Raw genomic sequence first — 25,833 nt, 5'->3', positions numbered from 1 at the left:
TTAAACTCTAAATAATTTTAATTTGTTTACAGAGTAATTCCAAATTTAAACATATATGTGATATAATATGACATCATTTTCTTCATTTTCAGATGCCCGGTGGTAATGGGCCTATACCCCTCTTCCAGTATTGGTCTATTCGTGTGACAGCATTCTCTCCAATGTACGAAGATCTCTTTAAACCGGCAATAGATAAGATAATCAAAATTTTGTCTATGGCAGAATCGCCCAGACTTGAGGAATTAATTTCAGCAAGAAATGCAATAAAAGCTTACTACAATGTTTCATTGGAAAATACAGATTATTTGAATACCGCATTTACTGAAATCAAGGTAAAAAGAAGTGTCTTTTTTCAATAAAAACATCCTAAGTTTATTTATTTCTTCATTAAAATGTTTTTAAATATCTGTTTATTTGAAGCAACTTTTAAAAAGTGAAAAGATCAAGGAAATGGCAGAGCTCCTCCCTCCAATTTTTGAACATCTTCGTGTACTGTGGACACTTTCACCCCACTGGGGAGCTGAAGATTATTTTTCCCTACTTTTGGATCGAGTGAAATGGGTGGTGTGCACTAAAATTAAAAGAATCCTTGACGTGCAAGATCTTTTTACGTCAGTAATAAATTCTCATTGTGAATTACCACCTTTTCAATTATTGTTTTCAATAAAATTTTTAAACAGGTTAGATCTAGACGTCGTTCGGAAAATTTGTATGAATTCAGCTGAATTTATGGATTTTTGGAAAAAAAATTACCTTGATACAAGAGCAAAGATTGAAGAGACAGAATGTGAACCTAGGTGGGAATTCGACAGAGATAAATTATTTTTGGAAACAGATTATATTGCTACAGTTGCTAGATCACTACAAGAAATGGTGATGGTATGTTTCAATCTACTACAATCTATTGAAAAATTAATAATTTACTTTTTAACTCATTTATTAAATCGCACTGCAAATATTTTAGGTGATGCAAGAGAATTTATTGATATTTTGTCCAAACTTCACGCATGCAGTTATAGAATCAACTCCGATAAAGTTGATTATCAAAAAGATATGGAATCTTACTGTCCCTATAATGACAGCAGATTTTGATATTTTCGATTACGAGTATTCTGAAAATTGGAATATCGTTGTACAAGGATTTTGGCAAGGAATCCATGATTTAGAAGAAGATGCGATAAATGTAATCCAGCAGTCTTTCAAGCAACTTAGGTATGAATTATAAACATACAGTTTTAATTTCAAACATTTTTTTAGTAATGTATTTATTAAAAGTACACCAAAAAACTTGTTCAACCATTAAGTTTTGTAATGATTATTACATACACAAATTTAGTTAAATTTAGGTTTCACCCACTGGTGCCCCCCTAATTAGTCTATTATTGTTCAAACTGAAGTCTAGCAAGCTTTTAGTAACTACACTATTTAAAAAAAAAATCTGTACAGTAATAGCAATAAACTCAATAGAATCAAAAGAAGGCAACAATTTTTGCTTACCTTAATTTCAACGTGGTTATACTATCAGATTGTTCATATGAGGAAGTTGAATGATTGATCGAAGTTAAATTCAAAAATGGTTTTACCTTTTGGACTTGCAGTGTTTATCTGAATGACAAAATAGAATTAGAGAGTGATCTAAGAAAGTTAAACAAAATAATTAATAAATTCTATGAAAAAAAATCTTTTCTTTTGTATGGAAAGTAACTCAAAATCTAGCTTTCGGTTCAACTATAAAACAAATTGACAAGTAAAAATATCAGATCAGTTTTTTTCCCTTAAACTAGATTAACCCAATAAATTAAGACGATGAAAAACCTACTTTTCAAACATCAAGATGCAAAAGTAAAATTGTCATTACTGTCATTACTGTACTGTGTCACTTTGCCCTGCAAGAAAGTTGAAGGCCCCAGTAAGCTTCAGTTGCATTAAGAAAGAAAACTGTAGTTTTACTCAGGGATTAGAAGAAACACTTTCAGTATTGGTGAATAAATTTATACCTCAAGACAATATAGCAGATGAAGAATACCACATGCACATTCTAAATGAGACCAAAACCCTCCATTAACTACAGGTGACACTAATTTCACAATGATCGAACTAAAAAATGCATTTGACAGTTTTTCAAATAAAAGTCCCCTGGGCCAGATTGCATTGGAATATTTCCTAAAATACGGAAGGAAACAAAAATAATTGAGAGGGTTCAGAGACTTCTTCAATTTCCATAAGTTGTTTTTTGGGTCTTCCTTTGCAGGTTCCCCGGTGTTTTTTGTTTGCTCTTGGTTCATTCCTATGATTCCCACGAGTGTGAGGGGTCTAAAGGTGTAAAGTTAAAGTGTAAAGTTCCTCCAGTGTAAGGTTGATTACTCAACGGGGTCACTTGGTACCCTTGAGGCTCCATTATTGGTACAGTTACACCTGTACCATCCATCCATCTTATGGGTTGCATAACATCTTAAATTGGGACTGGAATGTGAGATTAGAATTGGGTTTGAAGTTGGAAGAGGGGTAAGGTGTGGGTTGTTGGGAATAGGAGATGACAGGTCCAGTTCCTGTTTCTCCGTACCCCTCTGTCCATCTGTTTAATTAACAGAGTACATCCGCGTAAGTTTCATGAAGGTGAAAAGTCGGAGTTTGAGGTTTGAGTATTAGAGACTATTAGAGACGCATAGTACCTGATTGTACCGCCTCTCATACTTATTAACCAATCATTGTGATCTTGAATCTGGAAGGACCTAATAAGACACAATACTTCTATCAGAAGCAATATGCCGAAACATTTAGGGCAAAAATTTATTCCAAACGAGTTGAGTATTTAGAATATTTGAGTTCTGTTGTAAATTCCCTGGGGATTTGATTGGTGAAGTAGATTTTACTTAGTACTTGCTAATCCAAGAGTGGCCTTCCTGAGTCTGCCGATCTATTTTTTGTTTTTAACTTGAGGTGCAAATCTAGTTATTGTTATATGTTTGAGAACCGGTTGGAGGGTTTAGCAGGAGAAAAGGACCCAAAGATGTAACTGGACGAAGTCCCCTCCCCCAAGTTATTTTTTTGAGTCATATTTAATATTTTTTCTCAATCTTTTGTTTTCTGTTAAACATGAAAACATTCCTTGTTCTTTCAAAAACTTAAAAGCATTCTCTATGTAAATGTGTGGATATTTACATCATTAAACATTCTTAAACCATCTTAAACTGTGTTAAACTGTTATTTTTTTCTTAATCTTATCGAACATTAAAAACATGTTTTTTGTAATTCTCAGTAATGTTATTTAATGTTAATGTTTATGGTTGTGTTAATGATAATCACATCAGCAACAATTTTTATTTTTTTGCATGTATAAAAGATCATCTGATCGTGCTGTTAGATTACTTTCTCAATTCCAATGTGTTGAAACAAGAGGAAAAATATCCAAAGTATTGACAACTAAATTGGATGATGTCCTATCAAAATTCAAGGATGAAATTCATGAAATCACAGATTTTTTCTCAGTAAGTTTCATACTAAATAACAATTGAGAAAAAAATGTACACTTATTAATATTGTATGTAACAAATTTTAGCTGGGACAAGATGAGCCAACAATTTTGAGGGTGCACCAATTTTTCAGTGGTACAATCACCTGGACTAGACAGTATTTTTTGCAGCTGAATGATAATTTTGAAACAATTGATGAATTAGTTGGTGATATTCACTCAGAGAAGAAAGAACAGGTATATGTTTTAGGCTGTCTTTGCTTTTCTTGGTCTTAACGTGTTGTCATAACCATAAATACTAGATTTCAAATACCACTAAGGGCCCATTTATACTGCCTGCATTGCAATATCACACGAGAAGAGGCTGATATTTCAAACAAAGAAACAGATATTGACTTGTGGATCAGTGTGTGATCGTTTACACTGCTAGTGAAGTGGAGCAATGTCATGCGATTTTGCATGATGAGCTTGCTGTAATCACACGTCGTTTTTTTATTTTTTTTTTAACCACTAATCTATTAAACGAATATTGTAATATTGGTTATTATTGTTTGTGACAACCTGGATCTCAGTATTTTTGTTTATTGTTGTTTGTTGTTAAAAAAAAATCCGTCTAGGGTCAGATTTCCTTGTCTAAATGATTTTCTCATTTCTACAGACTTACCAGGAGTTTCAACGTCTTATAGACAAGTTAAGAGATTATGAATATATTACATTTCATCACTGGTTGGAAAGAGATTTACCTTACCTCAAAACAGCTTTCACAAGGAACGTAATAAAATTAATAGAACTTGGAGGTACATTTGCACAAGTTATTATATTATATTTCTTGTTGTAATAACTGTTGGTAATTTTAGTTCCTATATTGGACGTAACAGCATTTCTGAATAATTTGGATACTGCTTCAGAAAGATCGGCATCTGATTTACAAATGGTTGAAGACAAACTAGACAGAAAAAGTTCAAAAAGGGTGAAGAAAAAATACAAAAGGACAAAGAAGAAATGGAAAAAAAGATATGCATATGGTGATTACGATCCACAATTTTCAAACAAAATGAAAAAACGTCAAATGAAAATGCTTAAATTGACTGGCAAGGAGCGTTACAGATATCTTAAAAAGTCATATATAAAAAAATTAGCATCATTTTCCAAACAATTGAACAAACTGAATAAGAAGAGACAAAAATCAATTGAACTTAAAGAGAAAAAGAAGAAATCGAGAAAAAAAGTTGTTTACAAAAGAAGAAAATTTAGAAAAGTCCCAAGCAAAGATTTAAAAAGTATGATTTCTGAATATACTGAATTGGATGATGAATTTCAAAAGCTTCATTCTGGAGAGGCATTGAAAGAATTTTATAAATTATACAAAGGGAAAAAAATTAAAAAAATTACAGAAAAAGAAATAAGAAACCGTATTCGAAGGGATAAACAAAAACTAAAAGAAAGGCTGAAACGAGCTCGAAAAATATTGCGGAAGTTAAAGAGCAAAATTGAAAAGCTACATTCTGAGAAGCCAGATATAAATTCAAAAAGACATATAAAGAATATAAGTAACATTCAGAAAAAAATATATACTATTCCTGAAAAGTTGCCAAAAAAATGCCGTCGAGCAAGGAGATGGCAAAAGAGACAGGAGAAAAAATTTAAAAGAAAAAAAGAAAAGCTTGAGACTCATGAACTTCAAATTGAAGGAGAAATTAAAAAAATTGAAGCAAGACAGCAACAATTAACTGATGAAGCTAATAAGTTAAAATTGAAAAAGGACAATAAACGTGAATTTTCAGATGAAGTAAGAGATACGGTTCTAGAGGAAACAGAAAGTACTATATCTGACTCACAAAAATATATAAAAGAGATTAAAATTTTTGAAAGAAAGTTGGTACAAAAAAAGCAACAGCAATTGGCGAAAATTGATGCTGAGCTTAAACAGGTGTTTGATTCCACAAAGAAGCTAAAGGACAAAGATATTCACCCGACACATATTAAATTTCCACAAATATATTTAGGTTGTCGTCACGATGTTTATCGCTTTTCATGGAGAGAGTTTATTGGGATGGATTTGTTATTTGAACACGGCTATTCAATAAAGCTCAATTTCGATCCTAATTTCCAAAGGATAGTAAGGGAAGCTGAAACAATACATGAATTGGGTTTTGCAGTGCCAAAAGAAATTTGGTGCTTGACATCTCTGAAAAAGCTACTTTATATTGAACTGTTTGCCATTGAGAGTGTTGTCACTCTATATGGTGATCTGATTAAAAGTCTTTCTGAATCTGAGGTGATTATTCATTATGTCCATAACTAATAATACCTAGATTGTTAGTTATGCCAAAAAAATGTGTTAAAAAAACATTAGTTACATTGATGTAATATTTTTGTTACTTTTTAGCGTGCTGCTCTCAAAAATTTCTTGGTGCAAATAGAAAATTCATTAAATATGGGTTTGACAGAGCATACTTGGAGTTCTATAAGTGTCATTAACTACAGCAAAACAATTATCTCCAAATTAGAAAGTCTCAACATAGTCATCTCTCAAGTGAAAGAAGTAGAAAGAAAATTTCTGTTTATTTTCCAAGTGGTACAAAAAATTGATTTTTTCTCTCTTCATAAGAATACATCTGTGAAGCCATTTTCAGTAAGCAAATTTCAACATGTAGAAATCTTTTTTTTTTAATCAAATATTAATTATGGCTAATAATTGAATTAGTTTTCTCATTTTTAGCCTTAAACTTTCTTTTAGTATTTAAAAATGTCTAAACTTGATCAATAATCATATACTAATTGTCAATATAGTTAGCAATTCCTGAATTTCATTGTTATCAATTAACAATAAATGTAACCATTTTAGGATATTTGTTCTGAAATAGAGACAATGATGAAAAATGCTGAGTCGCTCCTAGCTATCCAGTATGACAAAATGGCACCAGCTTTGTTCAAATTACAATCTATTGCAGAACTTGGATGCACCGGTAGTTCCGAACAAATGTCACTACACTACAAATGGGCTGAGAATATATTTTTTGAAGCTCTGACTAAGTATGAAATACACAGTTATACAATAATATTTTTCTTCAGTTGACAACAAAATGAATCTCCATGTATTATTCTGATTGTTTTCATTGTACCATTGAAATTTGTGATGCTCTTACAGAATATTATTTATAATGTATATCCTGTACTCTTACTTACATTCTTTTGCTTACTACTCTAGTTATTTAAATAGGTGAAATCAACAGCAACTATTTCTTAAAAATTAATTACTATCCAAGAAGCATTGTTGGTCAATTTAACTGAAGTTTAACAAATAACTTAATGACATTTTACAATAACATAATGGGTGCCTCCTCAGAGACACCTAAAAGAAGAAGAAATAATTTATTCTGGGACAGGAGTATTCCCTTAGAATAATACATAGTTTAAAGTAAGAGTTGTAAACTTTTTGACACAAAAATAAGCCTTGTTGTGGTGATCAAAGTAAAATAACAGACTTGTAAAAAACAAAACTCAAGGAGTTAAAATGAAAATAAGTTACTCTGAAAATTAACATAGAAAATAATAATTATCAAGTGAATTTAAACTGTGGTTAAATAGACTGTTCGGAGGGAGAGGAGGTGCATGTATAAGAGATGTTTAAAAGAGGTAAGTGAGGCGGCTTTGCGGATAGTTAGAGGGAGGGAGTTCTCGAGTTTTGGTGCTCAGACAAGGAAAGACTGTTTAAAGGTGCAGATTTTATGCTAGGGAAGGATTAGGTCACAAGGAGATAAGCAGGCATTGCAGGAGTGGAAAGAGGATTTGAATTGGATAGACTAGATAATGTATTGAGGACGATGGGTGTTAATGGCCTGGTAAAGAAAGGAATCAAGGAAGTATAATTTCAGAAAGGGGAATAGAGCCAGGGTAGGTTCAAATACAGCCGTGATACCCTGGATCCATGGGGGATGCCAAAGTAGATGTAGATGTAAATTCAGAAAAAATTTGGCGTACTGCATGCTTTGTAAACTATTATATCTCCTATTCTATACCTACAGTACACCAGCGAATCCTAAATCATCAAGGAATTTAATATTAGGCCAGGTTTTGTGGGTTGGGGGGGGGGTCTCCTGCAGATAAGGGTAGCACCCAGATTGCTAATAGGCCGGGGTCTCTTCTGCCTCTCAGAATCTGTACATGCTATGCTGGTAGATACCAATCTTTGCCCAGTCTGCAGAACTTTATTAAAAATCCTGTTAGCATTTGATGTCACTTCTGTATTTTCTTGCTACAATGCTACAACAATAGTAGACTTTTTATTACCTTTTGTAAGGTTGGAAATATAAATTGACTGGACTACATGTCTTCTTTCCTAAGGCACTCATAGTATGGATCACTATGGGATGAAAGTGTACAGGATCTATCATCTGTTGCAGCCCCTTTCCTTGCTAGAGCATGTTCTCCTGTATCTCCTGGGGGACCCAGTAGAGAGTGATTTTGTTTTCTGCACCTAACCTGTTTAGTTTGGTTTTGCAATTCAGCACCATTATTGTGCTAATGAGATTTGAGTTGCTGTCATGACAGCCTGGCCATCCAATATAAGAGCTATATCATTGTTTTTATACCCTCTGTTTAAATTGAATTGAACACTTTTCTTAACTGTATGGATATTGGATAGATACTGGTATGTGCCATTGGATTCTATTTAATTTTGGCCCCTGTACCTTCTTGCGTCTTAGATCCATCATTGTACCAACAGATCAGAGACTCCTAAGTCAATCAAATGACAAATTACGCTACATTTTGTTGTGAGATTTATCTGTGAGGTCTTTGAGGTGATAAATATGTAAATTCATTGTTACTGGTCTGCCTATCCTTGCTATGCTGGTCTGTCAGATGTGTTTCAACATTTTGTTGGGGTTAGTGACTGACAAACCAACACAGCGAGGAGAGAGACCAGGATGGGCGGTAATGACCAAATTACAAATATGTTCTGTGCTTTTTGCATTTCCATTTAGAAGCTAATTTTTTTACAGTATGGTGCTCCATAATCTACTTTCATTTCAAGACTTCCTTTTGGGAAAATTTGAGTGCAAATTTACCATTATTGTTAGCCTTGGAATAAATGATATTCAAGTTGAACCTTCTGCACATGTTCTTGGATATTCACTATCATTGCTTATACATAAATTCCTGGATAAGTATGCTTTAAATTTATCTAAAAACTTGTTCTGTTTTCTTTTTAATTTGAAGTTGTTTAATTGTTTATTTAACAGATTAAGGAATTTTCCAAGATGGTATGATGGAACATGCCATGAAGTGTCCATAGTTAAAAATATATATACTGAGGAAGTGCATCAATATGCATATGTCGATGATATCGTTGAAGTGAATCTTGTTAAAAAGACAATCAATAAAATTTATGAAACCATAGTTTTTATAATGAAAATGGTTAACAAATACATACTTCAGTAAGTATGCACAATATTTATATACACACCCAACCCCCTGATTAAAATTGTTTTATAGCTGGCAAAAATATTCCCATTTATGGAAAATGAGCCCTAGCAAGACAATGTTAAAATTCTTTGAGGAGAATCCAACACTGGCAGAATTCGATGAATATTTCTCATTCTATCACAATTTGCAGAAGAGTATGTTCAGGCATAAAGGTTTTATTGACGTATTTTGTGTTAGGTGAGTTATTTATTAAATAAATTTATTCAATGGGATTCAATTTGTAATTTATTCAACCAGACTAGTGGTAAGGCCCCTTGTCAATACAATTATTTCAATATCCAGCGAGTGGAAGAACACATTATCAGAACATCTCATCCAAGAAGCTGCAGGAAGAGCCAATGAACTGCTGTCTCAATTTGAAGTAAGTTGTCTTCAAAAACAATAAGTAAATTATGCAAAAATAATAAGTAAATGAAGGAAAAATATTTACAAAATTCCTGATGTGATCCTTATTGCTAAAAATATTATTTTAAATTTGTACCTCTAAGGATGCATTCTCAAGTCCAGTGACACTAAGAATCCAATGAAAAAAAATTCTGTTTACATTCTTAAATAAGGGCAAATTTTATCAATAAAGTCAATTTAAAATAATTTATTTTGAAATGTGCCTAAAGATACAAGTATTATGGTTCATAATTAATAATGCACAAAAAAGAAATAAAGAAATAGACATTTTCTGTGAAAATCTAACAATCTAAGTCAGTTAGACTTGGACATTTAGGGTTTTTGGTTAATAACCACAATAAAAATATCTTTTGCAATAATGTAAACAATTCTCAATTTCTTTTTCGAATACTTTTTCAACATGTCTTAGCCTGTTGGAGGAAAAATAAGCTAAATAAGCTCTGCAACAGTGTCTGCGTCTGGAGTCCTGTCTTTTTTCTTTATATNGAGAGAGAGAGAGAGAGAGAGAGAGAGAGAGAGAGAGAGAGAGAGAGAGAGAGAGAGAGCTCTAGTTTTGCTTTACTTCTATAGTTTGGTACATCATCCTGCATTTTTTTACTGGAGGCACTGGTGACTTTAGTCTCCCTTTCTTTCTTTTATTGCGGCCAAAAAGTCTACTGTAAGTGTCCTTTAAGGTAGTTAAGAACTTTCAATGGTTCCTCTTTGCAAATTTCTCTAGGAATTAGTGTTGACATTTCAAATAGGCTGTACTGTTTACAGGCTAATGCTTTGCAGCCACATAAGTACTGATGTCTGTGCTATTTCTTGGCTTCTTAATATATATTCCTATTATTTTACTTAATTCTTGCTTTCAGAGAGAAGGGCAGACTTTTGTTTTTCTTGGTAGAGATGTTGAGGACCTTCTTTGATTTTTTGCATCTAGTGGATTTATACCGTGTGTGTTCATTTCTTTGTAGTCAGAAGGTTAAAGTTCCAGTTTTAACATGCTTTGGGACGTGCTGATTTAGAGTTCTGGACAAAGAGTGTGAGGGCTGCTCCATTTTTCCTAGTCAGCCTGTTCGATGCCTTCAATCCCTTTGTGTCCTGGCATCTACTTCAGAGTTGCCTTATTACTTTTTACAGGAGCTGGAGATATGTAGGTCATTCCCAAACCAGCTTTGAGTTGAAAGTGAAAAAGTCTAAAGCTTTCAATGTTGCTTGGCTGACTGAGAATATATCTGTGCACCTCTTTTTAATTTTCTTGTGTACGATTTTGGAAAGAGAGGATAATTGATGGTGTGGGCCTAAAGGTTCTAGATAAAAATTTGGTCCTTTGACTCCTGCTGCATACCATAATACCACCCTCCTATTAGTTTCAGGGTTTTTTAATTTTTGGAAATGTATCTTGTTATGTTATTTGAAAGTGTCTGTAATTTTTTTTAAATTTCATTTTGTCAGACAATTTTGTAGCCATATCATTTTATTTTTATTCTTTTTGAGTTTATAATTATTAGACATTTGTTGAATTATTTACATTTATTATTATTTTTTCAATATTTCACATTTAATCAATGATAACACTAATGTAAAACTTTTGCAGTGTTTAATGAAGCGAGTGGCTCAAACTATTCCAAATTTAGCATCCTTTCAAGAAGTTCTTCAGACAGTTAAGGAAATTGGTGACCTTCAACCTGAAGCAGAATGTAGTTTTAAGTACATATTTGAGAGAGTGCATTTAGTCACCATGTGGAAATGCAATGTGGGTATTAAAGTTGAAATTAATTTAATGTTTTTAAAAACCAATTTATTTATTATAATTTACCTTTCATCATGTATTATTTACTATCAGGTAAACCATGAAACATTGAAATTTTGCAACTCCTTAAAAAGGAAATATGGGAAATTACACTTATTGGCAATTTATAGAAGCTTATCACTGTTTCCAATAAAGAAAATATTTTATAAAACGACTGCTCAATTAGCTAGAAATTTTACTGATGAATGTCTGTCATTCACCGATCAATATTTTCATGAAGGACCAGAAACGTACTTAGACGATCTAGAACATGGTTTAAGTTTAATGCCAGTAAGTCAATTAAATTTTGATTGTTAACATACATTTTATAACCAATTTTAATCTTTAGGTGTATAGGAAAAAATTTGGAGATCTAATGGAAAGAAAAGTTAAAATAATGCAAGCTGAAAAGCATTTTAACTTGATACCAACAGACTATTCATCCTTTATCAATGCTTATGAGGAATTTGTAAATGTGGAAAAAATCTATGAAATATATCAGCTACTAAAGGTACATGTAGTAACTAAAATAAGTATTTAAATAAATTCAAAAATGTCTAAATTTCATAATCACGCCCTAAGATTAAACTAAAGAAATTAACTCCTGTCATACTTTGGGTGTCAGAACCCATAATTTTTTTTTTTTTTAATTCTTCTCAATTAAAATCTTTCTCATTGGGTATCCTGGGAATGGAATCCAAAACCCTTGGGTGGCAAATATGGGTCTCGGACGGCCCTCTGATGAGCCACCATAGATCCATATAAAAATTTCAGCTCATTACAATTATGTATGGTCATAAATATTTATGCTTGCATATATTTAACCTTCACTGCCTCCATAAAAATTTAATATGACACTTCCTCAGTTAACCAATTAATAATTTATTTATTTTAGGATTTCTGTAATCATTGGGGTAAGTATTTGTGGATAAACTTGGTACCTAATCGACTCATGAAAGGTATTGATGACTTCCTGGACAAATTTGAAACTTTATCTGCCATCTGTAAAAAACTTCCTGTTGCACAGGCTGTTGAAAATCGTTTAAAAGATTTCAAAAAAACTATTCCTCTAATGGAATATCTGAAGGATGATGCAATTCGTCCTCGACACTGGAAAGAATTGATGAACAGAACTGGTACCATGAATTGTTATTACCATTAGAAGTAAATTTATTTTGGACTATTCACTTGCAGGTCAACACTTTGACATGAGTCCGGATACGTTCACTTTGAAAAATATGTTTGACATTAATCTACACCTGTACAGTGATATTGTCAGTGAGCTATTGGGCAATGCTAAAAAAGAACTCGAGGTGGAAAATTCAGTAAAACAAATTAATGAGGTAATTTTTCTTGACAAATTATTTACTCTGATTATAATGCATATTACAATAGTCGCTCAGCTTTTAAAGAACTTGAAGAATCTGGGGCGCCAAATAGTTGATCCAGTAAAGGCTGAGCCATTAAATGTTGAGGGTTGGCCAAAAAAGTCATCTTCTTAGCTATGAACAATAATTGACAGCATCACACAACGATTGATTATTAATAATTAATATTTTATTATGAATGTAGAGCCCTGAAGAAGTCACAATAAATGATGAAATGACTTTTGGACCACTTCCCGATCACAAAACAATCATGTGAACAATAGTATTTATAATACAATTAATTAAGGTTTTTAGTTGAGATGACAAAAAGTTAATGGCACGAGCGGGATTTGAACCCACGATCTTCGGCTAGATACGCCGCTGCTCTACTACTTGAGCTATTGACCTCGATCCACTCGGACATCAACTTCCTATCTCAACCCCACCTTTTGAATTTTCCCTCCTTTTTGCCATTTTTCAAATGTCGTGTAATCAGATTGGATTCTCGACGACAAATGAAATGGCCACGGAGAGCTTTAGTGAAGTGTACTTCATAAAAAATGGCAAAAAGGAGGGAAAACTCATAAGGTGGGGTTGAGATAGGAAGTTGATGTCCGAGTGGATCGAGGTCACAATAGCTCAAGTGGTAGAGAAGCGGCGTATCTAGCTGAAGATCGTGGGTTCGAATCCCGCTCGTGCTATTAACTTTTTTCATCTCAACTAAAAACCTTAATTAATTGTAATGAATTAATTGGCCAAGCGACTACGAAATTAGTGAATTTAAGTATTTACAATTTTGTCTTCTATCTAAAACTTCCAAATGGATTCTTTTAAACACATATTTTTGTAATGATTATTTTACTCATATGTTTAGTTATTGTTTATTATTTAACAATGTTTAATTTGTAGAAGTGGTCAAAGAAAAAATTACCGATGTTTGAGCATCATAAACAAGGTGAGTGTCACAGCTACAGACTTGGTAATTTTCAGGATATCCTCAGTGATCTCAACGACTGCTGTTTACACCTACAAAACACCACACGATCACAGTAAAATAAATAATATTTACATTGTTATAATTACAACAAAGAAATGTTTTGTACAAATTATTCAATAGGATTTGTTGTAAAACAGATTTGCTACTCCTTTTATTGATGAAATCCAAAATTGGCTGAAAAAATTGTCACTTGCTGATGAAGTATTGAACGAATGGATTTCCCTGCAGAGAAAATGGTTGTATTTACAAGGCATATTTGTTGTTGGAGACATACAGTCCCAGTTGGCTGCAGAGGCTAGAAAGTTTGAAGAAATAGACTCTGATATTTGTAAGGTAGTATCTAAGAGATGATTTCAGTAGACACAATGTAGTGTCTATATAAGTCAGTACAGCAATGGAATTCTTTTCTGCCAGGTGATGAATAATGCATACATACAAACAGATTTTTTAACACAATGCCTTAAACCAGGGCGTTTGGATGAAATAAATGAACTACTTCATAAAATAGACGCTTGCGAAAATTCTCTAGGAATGTATTTAAATAGAAAACGTAACTGCTTTCCCAGATTTTATTTTATATCTGATGAAGAACTGCTGTCTATTTTGGGATCTAATAGAGTTACTTCGATTCAATCCTATGTGTACAAGGTAGTTTTTAAGCGATTTACTTCTTCAGCTATAAATTAATCTAATTAAAATAATTACAGATTTTCTATAATGTGGAACAGCTCAAATACCATTGGTCTGATCCTCAAGACATTGAATGTCCGGCAGAAATACAAGGCCTAATATCTTGCGAAGAAGAAGTCATAAGATTTTTACAGCCAATACTTGCTGTTGAAGGAGTAGAAGAATGGATGGGGTGTGTTGTGGAAGAGATGCTGAAAACAAACAAAATGCTGACTAAAAAGGCAATCCATGATTATGGTACAATCAGAAGACCTAGGTATTATATTTTTCTCAATGAGCAAGATTCCCAAGTTTAATTTTTCTATATAGTTTCTTCTATGTATTTAAAGATCGGAGTGGATTCTGGACTATATTGGCATGGTGGTTTTTGTTGCAAACAAAATTTGGTGGACAACAGAAGTAGAATATGTATTTTCATTACTTAAAAAGGTATATTTTTCAGAAATTTTGACATTTGGTTTCAATTATTATTTATTAGATGACAATTCTTCACAGTAACAACCGGTTATTTTTAAAAGTTCTTTTTTTAACAAATTCCTTAAAAAAATTAAAAATCGTTAACACAATTGATTTTATAGATGAGATGTTTAATAATTTATCAGCATTATGATTTTAGTTTATTACAGGGAGACAATTTGGCATTAAAAAGCATGTTGATGAGGCTCAATTCTCAAATGGAAGAGATCTCTTCTAAAATTCAGGGTAAACTGTCTAAAATCAACAGACAAAAGTTTACTACAATGCTTATTATTGATATTCATGCAAGGGATATAATCAATACTTTAATTGGTAATAAGTAAGTACAAATTTATTGTTATTCTATGTGAATGATGTAACAAAAAATATTCTTATATTCTGTGATGAATTTGAAAATTAAAAACAACAGTATAGAACAGCTGAAGCAAATATAGGAAGAGATATTATTCAAGTCAGAACAACCAAAGGATGTTCTCAAGGAGGGTTCCTGTCACCTCTTCTAAGTAGCTAACATGAACTGCTCAAAATTCTGGACTGTAAAGGGATAAAGTGTCAGGGCTATGTGGATGACATAGTCCTGACCGACAGGGGAAAATTTGAGGAAACTCTCTGTGACAATCCAAGAATGGCTAAAAATCACAGAAGAATGGTGTAAAACTGCTGACTTAGGAATCAACCATAATAAAACAACCATAGTTGTTTTTACACTGAAAAGAACATTGGATCACATGAGGCAAATAACATTCAAAAAACACTTTGATAGAATTAACTAATAATTTGGGAACAATCCAATCACATCTGCTCGGAACATCATTTCTACTATGCTAAGAGAAAATTCACAATAATCCCTCAGAGCATGGCACTGCAACTCATTTGAAAAAAAATAATTGGCTTGTAAGCACCTTAACAGACAGTAAGAAAATTTTCTGCATTACTGGGCTGTCACTGCTGTATAATTTACTTATTGTTACGTTTGTTAATTTTTTCTCCTAAAACACAGGTCTCTGCTGACAATGCCATAATAGGTGTACTCGGAAAGCATCTTGTTTTTTCTCAAGCATTTGTTTTGAAATGTGTACCATTGAAATGTAGAGCTAGCAGCCTGGGCATAAAAAAATGCTCTGAAAACCAACACAGATCTGATAGAGGATTTACAAAATAGCATTCCAATATAAGGGTCTGCTCCCCAATTTACTGTTTGTTATGCACTGTAAAATGTTAAGTAAGTTCTCACATTTATTTAATGTGTTTGTGATGTGTGAATTCCCAGTTAACTTCCTCTCTATGTATTATAAGCTGAAAAATTTGACTTGGGGACCACGAGGAAAATGTGATCTAATTGTAATTGTTGTGTAATCAGTTTGTCTTTTCTGAGTGAATATGAATGACTTGGCCTAGAAAATTTTGAATCCAATGTTGAACATCCATTGAGATAAAATAGATACTGAACTGTTTAACAAGATTTTGCATTCGTATACATTATAGGCCGTGACGTACAGGCATATGTCATCAGCATATTGTATGATTTTGACAAAATCTGGAAGAATATTGACTATGACCGTTAAGTAAATTGCAAATAATAAAAACAAACCTCCCTGTGGGAGTCCTTTGCGAGATGATCTGGGACCACGTATTGCACTATTCATGTAAACATACATTTCTCTGACTGTGATTAAAGTCATTGTATTTTGCACACACAAATTTGGGAGTCCAATGTTTTAGTTTGCACATCCTTTGTGTATCCAAAAATAAACAAAGAGCACACTTATCATCAGCAAGGACTCTGCATCATATCACAGACTAAATCCATATGAGCATTTGCGACAGACCGACTTTTTCAAAAATCTTATTGTCTCAGAGTTAATTTTCTTTTGTGCTCCAACCACCATTAAAGCCTGTTTTTGATCATTCTTTTGTACATTTTTTGAACACAGGACATCAGAGGACGATATGAAGATGTGCTTTCTGTAGATTTGACACTTTTAAGATCAGTACAATCATGGTTTGTTTCCAGGTGTTTGGCATTAATCCATTTGTCCAGAATTAAATAGGTTTTTAGCCTTATTTGCAGCTATTGCAGCTATTGCAGCATATTGTAAAGCATACTATAATGGATTCCATCCATGCTTGGGGCAGTGTTATTAAAACGTTTTATCATTCATGTGTTGTTTGAATGCCTTTATAGTCTAATGGCTGAGTAACAACACATGGGGGCAGTAATTGTTAATGAACTCTTCCAACCATGGACCTTCACATAGTGGAAGGTTTAGAGATGAATTCATATTTTTAATGATTTTCAATTTTTTTTTTATTTGTCCTTATTGGGATGGATTTATTGAGAGATGAACAGAAGTATTTCCAACATTCTTTCTTGCATGATCTCATGGTCATGACCCGAATCAAAATGGAAACTATCAGGATTTAATTTTATATGACAGGGTAAAAGTGGCTCCTACGGAGAAGTAGGAATTTTGATAAAGAACAACATACAACACACCAAAATTAATGTTACCATTGTATAAAATTATCTTATGGTTACAGGAACCAAAATAACTTTAGATGGAGATACTCCTCCATTAACAAAAATTCAAAGTGATTGAAAATGTTTTTCTGAAACTTACATCACACCAGACTGCATCTCACAATTTCCGAATAATCATTTCAATTAATTATTGATTTTATGTAAGGTATTGGTTGAGATGAAAAAGTTAGTGTCATAAGTGGAATTCGAACTCACAACCTTTGGCTCAATATGGCACTGTTCTAACCACTTGAGCTAACGTCACTTAACGATTTTGTGAGCGGTTAAAGCAGTGGCGTATTGAGCTGAAGGTCATAGGTTCAAATCCCTCTCGTGACATTAACTTGTTCATCTCAACCAAGAGCTTACATAAAATCAATAATTAATTGAAATGATTATTCGGAAATTGTGAGATGCGGTCTGGTGTGATGTAAGTTTCAGAAAAACATTTTCTTTATCGTGCCAATGTTTTGATCTTTATTGAGATCATCTTCAGGGCCTGGGATTTACAAACAATGTTTAAATTTAACAAATACATGTAGGATGTGGAAAAAAGTGAATTTATACAATGCAAAAAGTATTTTTTATATTCAATCAAAATATTTCTACTCACTCAAACTGTTTGCTTTCTGGTACATTACAAGCGTACAAACACCCAGAAAACAAACTCTTTGAGTGAGTAGAAATACTTTGATTGAATATAAAAAATACTTTTTTGCATTGTATAAATTCACTTTTTTCCACATCCTACATATATTTGTTATTGAATTTATACAATGCAAAAAAGTATTTTTTATATTCAATCAAAATATTTCTACTCACTCAAAGTGTTTGCTTTCTGGTACATTACAAGCGTACAAACACCCAGAAAACAAACTCTTTGAGTGAGTAGAAATACTTTGATTGAATATAAAAAATACTTTTTTGCATTGTATAAATTCACTTTTTTCCACATCCTACATATATTTGTTAAATTTAAACATTGTTTGTAAATCCCAGGCCCTGAAGATGATCTGAATAAAGATTGAAACATTGGCACGATAAAGAAAATGTTTTTCTGACTTACATCACACCAGACCGCATCTCATGATTTCCCAATAATCATCGACTAACGGTCACCAATCACCACACATTAATTGAAATAATTAATATGGCCAATTATGACCACTAAACATATATGGATTAATTCTGACTTATTTTTATGTCAGCAAGTATATGATATTTGTATTAATATTTTATAAATAATCACTACTGTAATTGAGATATTGCTGGTATTTCCTATAATGTTTTTTTTTCTTTCCCTAGTGTGACTGACCGAGAGGAATTTGAATGGGAAAGCCAATTGAGATACTACTGGATAAAATCTATTGATACCGTTTGTGTCAAACAATGCTCAGGTATAGTTGATATCCCAATAAAACTTAATAAAAACAAGAGAACATTTGATTGTTAAATTTTAAATATTTCAATTCATAAAAGACATGGATTGTTAAAAAATAGTTGAAGACTTTTTATTTCAGGGGAATTCCGTTTTGGATATGAATATATGGGTTTACATGGAAGGCTTGTAATAACTCCCTTAACAGACAGAATTTATCTCACAATGACGCAAGCATTATCAATGCACTTAGGTGCAGCCCCTACAGGTTTATATATTTCAACAGCAAATGCTTATATTATTATATAATTTTATTATATTATTTTTCAAGGACCTACGGGAACTGGTAAAACTGAAACAATAAAAGATCTTGCGAAAGCGCTGGGCCTTCTTTGCATTGTTACAAATTGTGGCAAAGGAATAGATCATGTCTATTTTGGTAAACTGTTAAATGGGCTAAGCCAGTGTGGTGCATGGGGTTGTTTTGATGAGTTTAACAGAATAGAAATTACTGTTTTATCTGTCATTTCTACTCAACTCCACACAATAAGTAATGCTTTGAAAAAGAAGTGTGACCGATTTATGGTAAGATATGGTGGTTGTTGACCTATGAGCTGTTTAATAAGTTTATGTTGATTTTAGTTTGACAAACATGAAATACCCCTAAGTGTTAATTTTGGAGTATTTATGACAATGAATCCTGGCTATTCAGGAAGAACGGAATTACCAGAATCTATTAAATCTATGTTTCGCCCTGTAGCGTGCATAGTACCTGATGTAGAACAAATCTGCTACATCATACTATTTTCCGAAGGGTTTTTCGAAGCTAAGGTAATTCACGAATCAGTTAAAAATAAACAATAAATACCTATTAAATGTAATTGCTTTCATATTACATTCAAGGAGCTTGCAAAGAAAATCACCGCCCTGTTAAATTTGTCAAAGAAGCTACTGTCAAAGCAGAATCACTATAACTTTGGGATTAGAGAAATAAAATCAGTGCTTACAATGGCAGGAGAATTAAGACGTAGTGCTCGAGACATGCCTGAAAGCCTTGTTTTGTTGGCTTGCCTTAGGTAATTTTTTACAATATTTTCTAGCAGAGTTTAAAAAAATAGTATTGTTTTTTTCCCATTTACTTACCAGCCGTAACTAAGGGGGACAATTACCATTAACTCAACCTATTGGGACTTTTTCAGGACTTCAATTTTTTTATGAAATTTCAAATTCTTTCAAATTAAAACTGTTTTTTAATGATAATTATGTTAGCATAACTGTTTAACAAGCACATAAAATTTTATTCAAATTGACTAAATGGTTTTGAAGAAAAGTGCACAAATGTGGGTTTTTCCTATATGGATAAGATTGGCCTTGTGTTTCCTTAAATTCTACCTATCCCTTGGTTACTCCTTTCTCATAAAATAATTACCACTTCAAAATGTGTATAATTTGATTAAATATGAGAGATTATAATAGTTTATCATTTAGGAAACAATTTATCAAACTCATCATTAAAGTTAAAAATTTTTCAGGAATTTAATACTTCCCAAGCTCATTTTAAAAGATATTGATCTATATCAGGAAATCTTGATTGATATATTTCCTGGTTTAGAATGTCCGAACATAAAATATCCAGAATTTGCAGAAGTTGTTGAAAAATCTTTGGAAAAACTTGGATATTTAATTCTTCCAAGTCAGGTAACAGCATTTATAATCGGCAAGAGTGACACTTTTTTATGTTTGCATTAAAAAGTCACTTACTATGTTTTACAATAAATAAATTAAAAGGGAAAATGAAAGACTGAGGATGAAGGTTTTTCGTGACAGAGGGTTTTTTTTGTCAAAAAAGTTCTCTGCTTGTTCAAAAAATTTTTTTAACCTTTCATTTGATATGTCAGGACGTTTCAGCATTTTGCCATCTTCATCAGTCAATTTTATTGCATATAATTAATTATATTAATATTGCATGCTTAATTATACATCAAGTCTATCATTGTTTTGTTTTATTACCATGGCCAACTTTTTCTCTTTGATTTAGATTAAAATAATTATTCAACTTTATGAAACACTCTTTACTCGTCATTCAGCTATGATAGTTGGACCTACAGGCGGAGGGAAATCAGTTGTTATTAAAACTTTATCTGTAGCTCAATCTCTACTTGGCTACAATGCACAATTATATATTCTGAATCCGAAGGTGATTCCCTTATATTTAATTAATTGCAGTATTAATTTTTAATTATTTAATTTATTATTGCTACAAACTTTTTTGGCATAAGAAAGTGTTCGTTCATAAAAACTAACAAATGAAATTTCATACATTTTCTAGGCGTGTACTATAAACGAACTGTTTGGAGTTTTAAATCTGCAATCAAGAGAATGGACAGATGGGTTGTTTTCTAAAATTTTTAGAGATGTGAATAAATCAAAGCATAAAAATTCAAAGAGTTACATCATCTTCGATGGCGATGTTGATGGAATATGGATAGAAAGTATAAATTCAGTTATCGATGATAACAAAATACTCACACTGGCAAACAGTGAAAGAATCCAACTTACTCCACAATGTGCTGTGTTGTTTGAGGTGATATTAAACTCGTAACATTTGAAGTTGAATTTCATGACTCTTTTTTGTATTTTTCATCCCATGAAAAAATTATGTATTTTCTAATAACTCCAGGTGGGTGACTTTCAACATGTGTCACCATCAACTCTATCACGTGCTGGTGTAGTTTATGTTGATCCCAAAATGCTCGGTTATGAACCATTTTGGCAGAGATGGCTTAATACACGTTTAGACGATAAAGAAATTGAAATGCTACAGGAATATTTCAAAAAGTATGTTCCTAAATGTTTGACTTTCATATTTATGGGTTATAAAGATGCAACTCAACAAAGTCCTCCGCTCAGATTGATTATACCTCAAAATGAATTAAATATGGTGAGGAAGTATATTTTAACGTTATTTTGAAAACATTAAAAACAAGACTTTTTAAATTGATTTACATTGTTTTTTTTTAGGTTACTCAGTTGTGCTATATGCTAGAAGCATTCTTACCAATGGCAGATGCAGACAAAAGAGACAGTAAAGTTGAAAGGTACACCCCTGCTCAGTTGAAGAAATTGGAAAAATCTTTGAAACCTCACAAATCTGAAAAAGACGAGTATTACAAAATTCTAGAAAGTGTATTTTTAGAATCGTTATATTATTCTTTTGGCTCATGCATATTAAAGGATGATACAATTTTATTTGATGCTTATATTAAAAAAATTAGTGCCATGAAGATTGTAGAAGATTCAGATAATCGAAGAGCTGAAATAAGTATGCGCACTCTGTTATTATCTGCTAATCTTTTTGATTTTTTTTTTTTTTTTTTACAATGTTCTAGACAGCATCCCTACAAACAAGCCAACATTGTACAATTATAAATTAGACAGAAAAAGCAATTCTTGGATTTCATGGGAAAGTCTTGTACCTCAATATATACATGATAAAGAAAAACAGTTTAATGAGATTTTAGTTCCAACTGAAGATTCGGTTAAAGTTATATGGCTGTTAAACTTGTTAACAAAGGTAAATGTACATAAATCTGTGGCATATTGGGGCAATAGCCCCATTTTGTAGTAACAATCATGGAACAATATGAATGTGGGAAAATGTATTGTGAAAAGCAAGTCGATAGCAAGCAAACTGCAACATTATTAGCCGTTAACGATGGTTTTGTTTTCTCATGCCATAATGGATCATTTTGGAGTCTCATCCTGGCTCACCATAGGGATAGATCACTGGGTAGAACATGGGATCACAATGAGGGCTTAAATCATAAATTAACTTTGAACTGCTTACACTATGTAAACTGTCCACAAAATGTAGGTTCAAGTTAAAAATTTAGGTGTGTGTAGAGATTAGTGACCGTTAATCTATAGTTATTCAGATATCGTGAGATGCGGTCGGGAGTGATGTAGGTTTCAGAAAAACATTTTCTTTATCGTGCCAACGTTTCGATCTTTTATTGAGATCAACACGACACACAAGGATGGCACAATTACACAGAAGACAAACACTTTGAGCCCTGAAGATGATCTCAATAAAAGATCGAAACGTTGGCACGATAAAGAAAATGTTTTTCTGAAACCTACATCACTCCCGACCGCATCTCACGATATCTGAATAACCATTAAAAATTTAGTCTTGCGTTATTTCAGCTGCAGTCCTGTATGCTTCAGTATAAAGATTTTTAGCCAGATTTCCACCAAAGGCTTTCAAAACTGGGCGTAACTCCATATATTATTCATAAAATTAGGAGAATTAAGGAATAGTTCCTTTAACTCCAAACTGATTTGTAGTTCGGGGAGTAAATTATATACAACACCTTCAATAATAGTAGTGAAAAATTCTGTTGAAAAATTGTGTTCTTCTCATTATTTTCCCATGGGTTCTGAGTATTTGGTTCCCGGTCCAAATACTCCTGGCCTTGTACCTTCTTCTCTTCTAGATCCATCTGTGTACCAGAGGATGGTGCCATTTTTAAAGGAGTTATTTCCCTTTCCTTCCCATTCCTTCTTGATGCCCAGATGTATTCGGAATTTTTGGTTAAATTCAAACATCCTGTTCATGTCGTCTCTTGGAGCCATGAGTGATAAATGGTCTTTCCACAGTTTGTTTCTGTCTCTCCATTTCAGTTTTATTCCTGTTGGAGGTTTCTCTCTGATAAAGTTGATTATGGTTTTCTGTGCTGTCCTTTCTACCATGTGATGTAGGGGGATTACTCCCAATATCTTTTCCGTGCTAATTGTAGGACATGTTCTCATTGCTCCCGTTATGCAGTTGCATGCAAGTCTCCGTATTTTTGTGAGTTCTTTCCTTTTGGTTATTTGTTCTGCTTTATCGGCCCAGGCTATAGCTCCGTATGTAAGTAAAGGTCTTACTATTATGGTGTGCATCCATAACAGGGTTTCTGGCCTGCATCCCCAGTTTCTTCCTGCTATTCTTCTGCACACCATCAAAGCTCGTGTCGCCTTTGTGATGATGGAGCTGATGTGTTTCTTAAATGTTAGTGTTTTATCTAGTGTGATGCCCAGATATTTGACTTCATTTTTGATTTCTATCACAGTGTTGTTGAGTGTGAGTTCTTTCATGTTATCTAGTTTCCTTTTCCGTGTAAGAGACATACGCAATAGCTGATGGATGACTTACAAAATTCGAATTCCAGTGCCGACCCCCACCTCTCCAGCAACCATTATTTTTTAATTACTTATATGATTAATAATTTATACTTTTGATCAATTTTTTAAATCTGTCATTGGGGCAATAGAAAGTATACAGGTTTTCACATTTCAAAACAAAATTTATTAACTGCTAAAAATCCACAAAGGGGGTAATAAGGCAAAGCCAGACACTCCCCCACCTAAGCTCGCTCACTCTATAAAAATCTAGCCCTTTTGTCTCCATTTTTGCAACCAAGATGTCGCATTTAAAATCAAACTTCTATCTCAGCAGACTCTTAACTGTAACTGAGTCGAGACCAACTGACCAGTGTCAACTTAACTCTACTCAACTACTCTCTGTACATGTATAAGGTACAATTAATTATTAAAGAGTTACTTACCTAATTAGTTATACAAAAAAATGTCTTCGTCTTCTCTGTTACCTATATATATTTTTTCAATATGGTTTTTAAATTTTCAAATTTTTAAGGCTCTGTAAACATCATGTAAAGAAAAAAATATGACCTCTGTAAATAAAAAATAATCTGTTTAAACCAATCAGATTTTTTTTTAAAGATAAAATATTTTGGCTTACTACATTTTATTAGGTTTCATGGTCCACTTGACCAAATAAATTCTTTTCAATTAATTAAGGTTTTGGTTGAGATAAAAAAAAGTCAGTGTCACAAGCGGGATTCCAGCCCACAACCTTCGGCTAAATACACCGCTGCTCTACCACTTGAGCTATCGTGACTTCAACACTAACTTCCCATCTCAACCCAACCTTTTGAATTTTCCCTCATTTTTGCCATTTTTCAAAAGTCATGTAATATATTTGATTCTCGGCGACAAATGAAATGGCCACGGAGAGCTTTAGTGATGTATACTTCATTTTGCTTATTACGTTTTATTAGGTTTCGTGGTCCGCTTGCTTACTTTATTGGAAGCCTCTTTTGGATCAAATATCACTTAATATGATCCTTCATATTATTTTCTTATCCTACATAAAAAGCAAATAGGCAATTAGATTTGTATAAAATGCCTTTGAAATAAGTTCACACAACAAAGAGGGGAAACCATATTTAAAAATATATATATTTAAAGTAAATTTGTTTTTGGCTTATAGGGGCTGTCTTCTTTAATATTGTTGGACTTATTATCTCCTGAAAAAAAAAAAAAAAAATTCAATCAGTGATCCCACATTTGTAGCCTTGGTAGTATTACAAATAATTAGTAAAGTAGTATTAAAAATAAAAATAATTAGTAAGGGAGGTAGTATTAAAAGAAACTAAAAAAGGAAAACAAATACTTTAAAGCTGTATGATCATGTAATACAGTAAATCCATTGCAGACTTTATTTGCATTTTATAAATGTATGTTATATTCTATGAGAGATTTTTAATGCTTCTTTTAATCATTATTTTAAAGCAAAATTGTGAGGATGTACATTACATATGTGTAAGTCAAATGAACATACTTTTTTTTATCACTTTGAAAGCAAATTTCATAATAAAATATCAATTTTCATGTGGCATTTCAATCAGCATCAATATAGACTTCACTGCAAACCAAAAGTAAGTAAAAATTGTGTAGTATGCTGGAACACTTTAATTTCAACTCACTACACCATGCCTGCTTTAAAACTAATTCAACTTTTTTTCCGTTTTCTAAAAGCTTAGAAATTTTAAAAAATAAATACCATTCTAACATACTTTTGTATAGATGAAAAGGCCCCTCTTGCTCATTGGAGAATGTGGGACTTCAAAAACTGCAACCATGATGGAATATTTACGCAAACTTAATGCTGGAGAATTTGTGAGGATAATGATATTTTTGTTTCTTCTATTGTAACTTATTAAAAAAAGTATCTACACATACTGCACTTTTACAACAGGCCCAATTACTGATGTCATTTTCGCACAAAACAACTTCTTTGGATGTACAAAGAATCATAGAATCATCGATTAATAAACAATCCAAAGACATGTATAAACCACTAAATGGAAAGAAATTAATTATATTCATAGATGATATGAATATGCCTCAGGTAATTC

The 25,833-nt window shown here is 32.5% G+C and overlaps 1 protein-coding gene across 1 annotated transcript in view; it reads left to right on the top strand.

The window, feature by feature from the left end:
• Nucleotides 1-294: 294 nt before the first annotated feature.
• Nucleotides 295-25,833, top strand: part of LOC106672723 (dynein heavy chain 10, axonemal-like) — a 54,814-nt gene continuing 29,275 nt past the window's right edge. The window contains exons 1-40 of the mRNA XM_024227370.1: nucleotides 295-332; nucleotides 421-611; nucleotides 681-879; nucleotides 965-1,212; nucleotides 3,365-3,488; nucleotides 3,560-3,709; nucleotides 4,131-4,269; nucleotides 4,330-4,431; nucleotides 5,257-5,750; nucleotides 5,862-6,008; nucleotides 6,321-6,508; nucleotides 8,719-8,913; nucleotides 8,972-9,139; nucleotides 9,200-9,323; nucleotides 10,947-11,059; nucleotides 11,273-11,432; nucleotides 11,491-11,652; nucleotides 12,037-12,277; nucleotides 12,336-12,640; nucleotides 13,418-13,557; nucleotides 13,643-13,838; nucleotides 13,920-14,153; nucleotides 14,213-14,451; nucleotides 14,525-14,624; nucleotides 14,822-14,991; nucleotides 18,499-18,590; nucleotides 18,714-18,839; nucleotides 18,903-19,156; nucleotides 19,214-19,402; nucleotides 19,475-19,647; nucleotides 20,104-20,269; nucleotides 20,610-20,768; nucleotides 20,901-21,155; nucleotides 21,252-21,512; nucleotides 21,593-21,893; nucleotides 21,961-22,145; nucleotides 25,208-25,237; nucleotides 25,324-25,353; nucleotides 25,502-25,594; nucleotides 25,674-25,826. Of these exons, the coding sequence (XP_024083138.1) occupies nucleotides 451-611; nucleotides 681-879; nucleotides 965-1,212; nucleotides 3,365-3,488; nucleotides 3,560-3,709; nucleotides 4,131-4,269; nucleotides 4,330-4,431; nucleotides 5,257-5,750; nucleotides 5,862-6,008; nucleotides 6,321-6,508; nucleotides 8,719-8,913; nucleotides 8,972-9,139; nucleotides 9,200-9,323; nucleotides 10,947-11,059; nucleotides 11,273-11,432; nucleotides 11,491-11,652; nucleotides 12,037-12,277; nucleotides 12,336-12,640; nucleotides 13,418-13,557; nucleotides 13,643-13,838; nucleotides 13,920-14,153; nucleotides 14,213-14,451; nucleotides 14,525-14,624; nucleotides 14,822-14,991; nucleotides 18,499-18,590; nucleotides 18,714-18,839; nucleotides 18,903-19,156; nucleotides 19,214-19,402; nucleotides 19,475-19,647; nucleotides 20,104-20,269; nucleotides 20,610-20,768; nucleotides 20,901-21,155; nucleotides 21,252-21,512; nucleotides 21,593-21,893; nucleotides 21,961-22,145; nucleotides 25,208-25,237; nucleotides 25,324-25,353; nucleotides 25,502-25,594; nucleotides 25,674-25,826 (6,966 nt within the window). The 5' untranslated portion in view covers nucleotides 295-332; nucleotides 421-450. The remainder of the gene's footprint in view (nucleotides 333-420; nucleotides 612-680; nucleotides 880-964; nucleotides 1,213-3,364; nucleotides 3,489-3,559; nucleotides 3,710-4,130; nucleotides 4,270-4,329; nucleotides 4,432-5,256; nucleotides 5,751-5,861; nucleotides 6,009-6,320; nucleotides 6,509-8,718; nucleotides 8,914-8,971; nucleotides 9,140-9,199; nucleotides 9,324-10,946; nucleotides 11,060-11,272; nucleotides 11,433-11,490; nucleotides 11,653-12,036; nucleotides 12,278-12,335; nucleotides 12,641-13,417; nucleotides 13,558-13,642; nucleotides 13,839-13,919; nucleotides 14,154-14,212; nucleotides 14,452-14,524; nucleotides 14,625-14,821; nucleotides 14,992-18,498; nucleotides 18,591-18,713; nucleotides 18,840-18,902; nucleotides 19,157-19,213; nucleotides 19,403-19,474; nucleotides 19,648-20,103; nucleotides 20,270-20,609; nucleotides 20,769-20,900; nucleotides 21,156-21,251; nucleotides 21,513-21,592; nucleotides 21,894-21,960; nucleotides 22,146-25,207; nucleotides 25,238-25,323; nucleotides 25,354-25,501; nucleotides 25,595-25,673; nucleotides 25,827-25,833) is intronic.

The sequence above is a fragment of the Cimex lectularius genome, unplaced genomic scaffold, assembly GCF_000648675.2.
Source record: "Cimex lectularius strain Harlan isolate CLEC.00 unplaced genomic scaffold, Clec_2.1 scaffold193, whole genome shotgun sequence".
NCBI lineage: Eukaryota > Metazoa > Arthropoda > Insecta > Hemiptera > Cimicidae > Cimex > Cimex lectularius.
Note: the sequence above shows the minus strand (reverse complement) of the source record. Positions and strands in the feature narration are given on the sequence as shown.